The 8420-nt window shown below is 54.4% G+C and overlaps 1 protein-coding gene across 3 annotated transcripts in view; it reads left to right on the top strand.

Moving 5' to 3' along the window:
• cerkl (ceramide kinase-like) overlaps nucleotides 1-8420 on the top strand; it is a 75416-nt gene that overhangs the window by 18985 nt on the left and 48011 nt on the right. For all 3 annotated transcript variants that reach the window (XR_006024520.1, XM_042067597.1, XM_042067582.1), the window contains exon 3: nucleotides 6142-6273. Coding sequence is in view for 2 of the 3 variants with exons in the window: in XM_042067597.1 (XP_041923531.1) it covers nucleotides 6142-6273 (132 nt within the window). In the remaining variant the exon portion in view is untranslated. The remainder of the gene's footprint in view (nucleotides 1-6141; nucleotides 6274-8420) is intronic.

Raw genomic sequence — 8420 nt, 5'->3', positions numbered from 1 at the left:
ACACACACACACACACACACACACACACACACACACACACACACACACACACACACACACACACGCAGCAACATGACACAGACACGGAAGGCTGTAGAGCACTGGTATTACAGCGCCATGTACCCAAACAACCCCACCATCTGAAACAGATTCACCCCATCTCCCTCCAACTACAGCACAGCTACTGAGAAATCCTCATCGCTGACATACATTACATGTGAATCGTGTGGCAAATGATGACCCATTATATTTTTGGCACGGATTCTGACAAACCTATATCCAGACTGTAATTACCAGAGCTGTGTGTTAGGGCAGCAATTAAATTAACTAATTATACATCAGCAATTATACTCATAACTGGAATAGATTGGAGGAAAGAGGATCAGTGTCATAATCTGGAATGCTGAAATCTGTATTGACCCACAGTCCCAGTGGCCCAGACTCCCTACTTCCCCACACAGAGGGGCTTAGGAGCAGATCCTGCCCAGTGATCCCCCCCTTCAACACCCCCCCCCCCCCCCCCCACCCCCCCGCCCTGCTTGAGGGGAAAAATCTGGAGAGGGGCTTGGGGGGGCTCCCCCATCGCTAATGCGCACTAATGCCAGTTCCTGACACAGCGCCAGATGCTCCAGTTTGGCAGCGGATCTGAGGAGGCGTCTGGGTGTTTGGCCCCCCGTATGGAGGCCACGCGCCCAGAAGAGGAGAGGAGACGACGGCGGAGGAGACGAGGCTGGGAGAGAGAGAGAGAGAGAGAGAGAGAGGAGGAGGAGCAGGAGGAGCAGGAGGAGCAGTGTGCCATAGGGATGGATAGGGTGGTGCTCCTCACCCCGTGCTCCTCACCAGCTCTCCTATCCTGACTCACACCGTCACTGATAAGCCATCTCCGCCCAACCACACACACACACACACACACACACACACACACACACACACACACAAATAAAATCCCAGTGCTCATTTCAGTCCAGGCCTCCGAGGACGTGACCTTTCCTCAGACCCAAGACTCCTATCTGGGCTGATCCATGAGAGGCCATCTTTACCCATCAGACAGTCAGCCACAGACATCCAGTCAGTTAGTCAGTCAGTGAGTCAGTCAGTCAGTCTGTCTGTCCGTGCGCCAGTGAGGGATTTTCGTCTGAAAAAAAAAGACATCTGTTCCTGAGGATTAGCAAATATTCTCTGCACCTCCAAAAGCCCTTTGGAGTATTGTCAATGGAGCACTGAGCTGAACTCTGCACAACTCCAATTTCATCTCTCTCTCTCTCTCTCTCTCTCTCTCACTCACTCTATTTCCATATCATACAGTAGTGATTTATTCAGGTTGTCATTTTTTTAAGTTATAAAGACTTTTAAAACAAGGGATTAGCTACGCTATTTATCTGTGAAAGATAGCAAAGATAACTAGACCACACCGGCTGGAGAGAAAACCAAGGCTGGATAAATGGTAAATGACTGAGGAAGAAGCACACACACACACACACAGACACACGCACACGCACATAACCACCAATTTATTTCCTGTTGCATTGCTTGCCCCTGATTATAGCCAAGAGACCGGCTCTTACCGGCAATCCCAGCAAGCTGCGTTTGTCACCCAGATCAATGTGCAACCCGAGCTGCGGTAGCCCAGGTAATTTAACTGCTGATTACGGGGAAAGTAGTCCCCGGTGCCAAATGATGTCCTCCAGAGGGAGCGCCGGGAATGGGGGCCTCTCCTCCCACAGCAGGCCTGCCCTGTGCAGATGCTCTCCAGAGCAGTGACCACAGCACCTCTACCAGGGCCCCCCATGGGTGGGGAGGGGAGGGGAGGAATGGAGGTTGGGGGGAAGAGGAACTAGGGCCGGCCGGTCGGACAGAGGCAGATGTAGCCACAGCGCTGGGCGGCTGTAGGCAGGGAAATGAGAGGACAAGCCTAAGGGGGTACAGGGGCATTAAGAGCCACATGGACGGCACCGAGAGATTTGGGAGGGGGGGGGGGGGGTCAAGGGGATGGAGGAGCCCCTCATCATCATCCCTCTCCTGTCCAGGAACGCTAATGACCTCATGGAGGGAGCGTGGACTGGTGGCAGCAGGAAACAGCCATGTTTGTCTTAATTATTAATGTTATTATATTAGCACTGACTTTATGGATGTCACTAGCACTCACGGTCCGGTTATAGATATAGATAAACACTGCACTGCCCACGAACAGGAGTCGTAACCTGAGATTCAGGTTTTTAATTGCACACAAAAGATTTGATCCTTATTGACATCATTTTCTTCTGAGCGAGTGCAATGCACAATGTTAAATGCAACATTGTCTGTCTGCGTCAGGGTGCCTTTTAATGGTGACCCCGTGTTCTGTGCAGATTTTAAATTCACTCCCCACTAAGGTCAAGCTGACTTTTTGTTTAATTAAAGAAACACAGTGACCGCAGGTCATGTTGATTTTAATTTCTGGACAGCGGAGCGTCTTGGTTTGTAGCTTGAGCACAGAGCAGAGTTGATATTGATAATGGAGAAATCCGAGTCTGGCTGCCCCTGACTCTCTGGATCGTCTTTCAGCGCTCCGCTCTGTCGTGGACCTCGCTGCCACGGCCACACAAACACGGGATTATGTGCCATAGTAACACGAAGGTGCAGGACACAGCACACGTCCAATCCCTACCCCCATCCCCCCATCTTCCGCACACGCCCGCCCTAGTGAGATGGGTTTTCAGAGTGATCTTCATTTGGCTTGAGCACGGCGAAAATGGAAGAGAACATTGCTGCCTATAAACAACAGCAACCGCTACTCCCCCCCCCCCCCTCCCACACACACACACACACACACACACACACACACACACACACACTTTGCTGCCATCAGTGGATCAGAATCAACTGAAAGTTGACACTATATCAGAGTACACTTACATTACAGGCCCTGAGACTCACTGTAGCCCACGGCACATCACTAAGCCAATAATCAAACTGCACTAGACACAGATCTCTCATTGGTTACTGTTGATCCTCATTCCTGTGTTAATGTTTTGCTTTAAGTTAGGAGTTCAATGTGTATGTAGGCTGAAATGTGTTACACACTATAATTTAGAATTCTCATATTTTGTACTGCTGTCCAAGTTACACTTGTGTTTGTGTGTGTGCTTTGCTGTAAGTTGGACCAGTGTGTGTGTGTGTGTGTGTGTGTGTGTGTGTGTGTGTGTGTCTCTGTGTGTGTGTGTGTGTGTGTCTGTGTGTGTGTGTGTGTGTGTGTGTGTGTGTGTGTGTCTGCCTTGTGTGTCTGCCTTGTGTATGTTTGCCCATTGCGCTCCCAGTGCAGTGTTGAGCGTTGTCGCGCTGAGTGTGTGTGTTTGTGTGCTGTGTGTGAGCGAAGTGAGGCTGTGTGGCTGTGGGCTGTTTGGAGGTGCCTGACTCCTGAGCCCCCTCGCCATCAACAGCAGCAGCAGGAGGAGGAGGAGAAGAAGGAGGAGGAGGAGGAGGAGCAGAGCTCCACTTCCGCACCTGCTCCCTCTGGGGCCCCAGTGTGACGCTGCCTCCCAGCGCAGCGTAGCCCAACGTAGCCCAGCGCAGCGTAGCCCAGTGCAGCGTAGCCCAGCGCAGCCCAGCGTAGCCCAGCGCAGCGTAGCCCAGCATAGCCCAGCGCAGCGTAGCCCAGCATAGCCCAGCGCAGCGTAGCCCAGCTTAGCCCAGCCCAGCGCAGCGTAGCCCAGCTCAGCCCAGCGTAGCCCAGCGCAGCGTAGCCCAGCGCAGCTCAGCCCAGCGTAGCCCAGCGCAGTGTAGCCCAGCGCAACCCAGCCCAGTGCAGCCCAGCGCAGCGTAGCCCAACGTAGCCCAGCGCAGCCCAGCGTAGCCCAGCATAGCCCAGCGCAGCGTAGCCCAGCGCAGCCCAGCCCAGTGCAGCCCAGCGCAGCGTAGCCCAGCTTAGCCCAGCCCAGCTTAGCCCAGCCCAGCGCAGCCCAGCCCAGCGTAGCCCAGCCCAGCGCAGCGTAGCCCAGCGCAGCTCAGCCCAGCGTCGCCCAGCGCAGTGTAGCCCAGCGCAGTGTAGCCCAGCGCAGCGTATCCCAGCGCAGCATAGCCCAGCGTAGCCCAGCCCAGTGCAGCGTAGCCCAGCCCAGCGCAGCGTAGCCCAGCGTAGCCCAGCCCAACGTAGCCCAGCGCAGCCCAGCGCAGCATAGCCCAGCGTAGCCCAGCCCAGTGCAGCGTAGCCCAGCCCAGCGCAGCGTAGCCCAGCCCAGCGCAGCTCAGCCCAGCGCAGCGTAGCCCAGCGTAGCCCAGCACAGCGTAGCCCAGCGTAGCCCAGCGTAGCCCATCCCAGCGCAGCGTAGCCCAGCTCAGCCCAGCGTAGCCCAGCGCAGCCCAGAGCAGCTCAGCCCAGCGCAGCCCAGCCCAGCGTAGCCCAGCGTAGCCCAGCGCAGCATAGCCCAGCGTAGCCCAGCGTAGCCCAGCCCAGCGTAGCCCAGCCCAGCGTAGCCCAGCCCAGTGTAGCCCAGCGTAGCCCAGCGCAGGGTAGCCCAGCGCAGGGTAGCCCAGCGCAGTGTAGCCCAGCGCAGGGTAGTCCAGCGTAGCCCAGCGTAGCCCAGCGTAGCCCAGCGCAGCCCAGCCCAGCGCAGCTCAGCCCAGCGTAGCCCAGCGCAGCGTAGCCCAGCGCAGCATAGCCCAGTGTAGCCCAGCCCAGCGCAGTGTAGCCCAGCGTAGCCCAGCGCAGCCCAGCGCAGCGTAGCCCAGCCCAGCGTAGCCCAGCGCAGGCTGAGGATGAGCACACAGCAGCCCAGCAGTGCGGTGTGTTGTGCTGCGCTACAGCGCAGGGCCCCCAGGAGGAGGACCAGGATTGGATTGGAGGACTTGCCCCAACCCCGCTGGGCCTCCTCTCCCCTCTCCCCTGCAAACCCCTGCCCTTCAGCTCTGCAGCGCTCCACCTCATTGCTCCTAACCACCATCCATCGCCCCACACTCCCTCCCTGCCCCCTTCCCTCAGCTCTGCCAGCCCACTGCCTCTTCCTCCCACCTACCCCAGTCCCCCCAAAATTCCCTCCAACCCCCTGACCCCCCCCACACAAGTCGCTCCCCAGCCTCCTCCTGCCCTTGCCGTCCTGGAGGACCACGACTCCCCTGTGTCCCCCTCTCACCCTGTGTTTGAACCGTGACCTGGGGCTCACCCCCCCCACCCCCACCCCACCCTACCCTCCTCATCCTCCTCCACCAACCCGCTGCGGCTGTGATGTCAGCGGGCCGGATGGATGGCGGGCGGCGGCTCGTTAGGCAGGACGGGACGGGGTCGGGACCTTCGGGGGCCGGATTAGAGCAATGAGAGGGATAATGGGATGGGAAGGGAAGGGGGGCCGCAGGTCCCATCGATTCCCCTCAAACTCCAGGAAGGCCAGGAGCGAACGCTCCCCTAAATCTGATAATTATGATCCAGTGTTCCACCACAGTGACTACTCAGCATACGGCAAAAGAGGGAGAGAGATAGAGAAAGATATAGATAGATAGAGGGAGGGAGGGGGAATGAGAGAGAGAGAAAGAGAGAGAAGGGAGGCCCAGAGGGTGTTTTTATTCATGACTCTCCTTCAGTCTTGGCAGCGGCTCAGGCACTGTAAACAGGAGGCAGCGCTCTGACCTTTTGAATTGGAGGAGAGCGAAGCCCCCTCGCTCTGCAGGAGAGAGATTTCTGTAGCAAAGTGTCACACCTACAGCCGAACGCACAAGGAGAGGTAGAGGCCGACGCGCTCACGTGGGGATCGTGGGGAACGTGCTCGGGCTTCTCCACAGTCAGAGGAGAACTCATCTCAGGGCTCCTGTAGAGACACTGCATGATGAGCCTGCTTGGTTGAAAGGAATTATGGTGGTGGAAGGTTCTAGGTGGTCTAGGTGCTAGGAGCAGATGGAGGGAATGGCCCTCTCATAAGAGAATGATACTGGGACACTGATTATAAGTAAACCTCAGTATATTTTGTTTCTCTCTCTCCCTCTCTTTCCCCCCCTCTCTCTCTCAATTCAATTCAATTCAATTCAAGAATGCTGTATTGGCATGACAAGCTCACTTATATTGCCAAAGCAGTTATACAATAAATCTGAACACATACATGCCTCTCTCTCTCTCCCTCTCTCTCTCTCTCTCTCTCTCTCTCCTTCGCTCTGTTTCCCTGGCTTTTCTCTCAGGTTTCCGTGACAGGCCCAAGGCGCTGAAGGTCTTTGTGAACCCCATGAGCCATAAGAAGGAGGCCCTGCGGGTCTACATGGACGAGGTGGCTCCGCTCTTCAAGCTCGCCGACATCGAGGCCGACCTCATCAGTAAGTCTGCTGTCCCGTCGTAGAGGATGATGAATGTCGCATGTCTGAGCACACATAGGGATTCAGAGCACATCATGCACCATCAGCGTCATCATCATCATCTTCATCGTTATCATCATCACTCTTGGTAGCACCTTTTCCCTCAGAACGAGCTCTGTCCACCACAATGCTACTGTACCAGAGATACCACTCACTCCCAAACACACACTGAGACATAACACTACTGTGTGAAACACTCCTCAATAACATGTATGAAATGCTAGTTTGCAGTCTAATTAGTAAGAGTAACAGAACATTTAGCAAGTAAGAATTCAAAATATCTATCACTCTAAATATTTAGCATACCATATGATTTATAAATATGCAATGAGATGATGTAGTAGACAGCTCGGGCACTAGGAAGGGAAGGTAACGGGTGAGGCCAGCAGGTGCCAGTCCATCAGGGCAGCGCTGGGCAGAGTTTCCTCTGCTTTGGGCTCGGGGCTGGGGAGGGGGGGGGGGGGGTGGGCTTTGTGTGCGTGAGAGGTTTTGTGGGCCCTGAGGCGCTACTCCTGGGTAAGGTGCATTAATGTCTGCCCCCCGGCTCCACTCAATGCAGATCACTCACCCCTCATCGCACCACACTCATCTCACATGCCTCCCACACACACCACACACACAGATGCTCACACACGCACATTTATTTAAACAAACACACACACACACACACACACACACACACACACAGATGCTCACACACACACACATTTATGTAAACACACCCACACACACAACGACATGTGCTGCTGCATGGTGTTCATATTATCAGCATGTGTGTTTTTTTTTTGTCTTTTTTTTTCCCCACCGAGACCATCAGCCAACCCAGGTGGAAGAATGCTGCATTCCCACCCCAGTGATGAGAGCTGTCAGAAAGAGTTTTGCATATGAATTAAGCCTTCTGGATATAATGAGATTTGGTGTCAATGTACACATAGGTGCATAGAGATGTTACAACAAACAAATCTGGTGTGCATCTCTGTGTCTATATATATATATATATATATAGACACACCACACACACACACACACACACACACACAGATATATATATATATATATATATATATATATATATATATATATATATATATATCTGTGTGTGTGTGTGTGTGTGTGTGTGTGTGTGGTGTGTCTTCCTGTTTGTATGCGATGTACCTGTGTGTTTGAATGGCTATCTGTGTGTATGTGAGGTTGTGTCTATGTACCGGTCTATGCACCTGTGTGTGTGTTTGTGCGCGCGCGCGTGTGTGTGTGTGTGTGTGTGTGTGTGTGTGTGTGTGTGTGTGTGTGTGTGTGTGTGTGTGTGTGTGTGTGTGTGTGTGTGTGTGTGTGTGTGTGTGTGTGTGTGGTGTGTCTTCCTGTTTGTATGCGATGTACCTGTGTGTTTGAATGGCTATCTGTGTGTATGTGAGGTTGTGTCTATGTACCGGTCTATGCACCTGTGTGTGTGTTTGTGCGCGCGCGCGCGCGTGTGTGTGTGTGTGTGTGTGTGTGTGTGTGGGTATGTGTGTGTACTGTATGTGAACATGTATCTATGTACCTGTGTGTGTGTGTGTGTGTGTGTGTCTGTGTGTGTTTGGTTTGAGCAGCAGCTGTATCCAAGCGCGGGGTGCAGGGTCTTAAGTGCGAGCCTCACACACACATGATGACTGGAGCAGCAGTCCGTCTCTCTCTCCCCTCAGTAACCCTACCCGAGGGGAGGAGCTGCTCCCATCTGTTCTGACACGACCAGGGAGGGGGGTGTGTGTGCGTATATGTGTGTGTATGTATGTGTGTGTGTGTGTGTGTCTGTTTGTGTGTGTGTGTGTGTATGTCTCCTCCCCTCTACCCCTGACCCCCCCCCCTCCCCTCCACTGCTCTTCCTACCCCCCTCCCTCTCCCAGAGTGGGCAGACACCCCCTGCATTTTGGGAAGGGGATCCCGCAAATCTGGGCGCTAATGAATGTGGCTACCTGACTCTCGCAGCCATCTGAGTGGTAATAGAATCCGTATGCCCTGATGATGTGCTCCTAGGGAGCGGGTGGAATGGAGCGCTGCAGCGCTAGTGCTGGTGGTGCTGGTGGAGTGGAGCGCTGCAGCGCTAGTGCTGGTGGTGCTGGTGGTGCTGG

Source organism: Alosa sapidissima, chromosome 2 (genome assembly GCF_018492685.1).
Source record: "Alosa sapidissima isolate fAloSap1 chromosome 2, fAloSap1.pri, whole genome shotgun sequence".
In the NCBI taxonomy this organism is placed as follows: Eukaryota; Metazoa; Chordata; class Actinopteri; order Clupeiformes; family Clupeidae; genus Alosa; species Alosa sapidissima.
The sequence above is the reverse complement of the archived record's forward strand: the minus strand, read 5'-3'. Positions and strand labels throughout refer to the sequence as shown.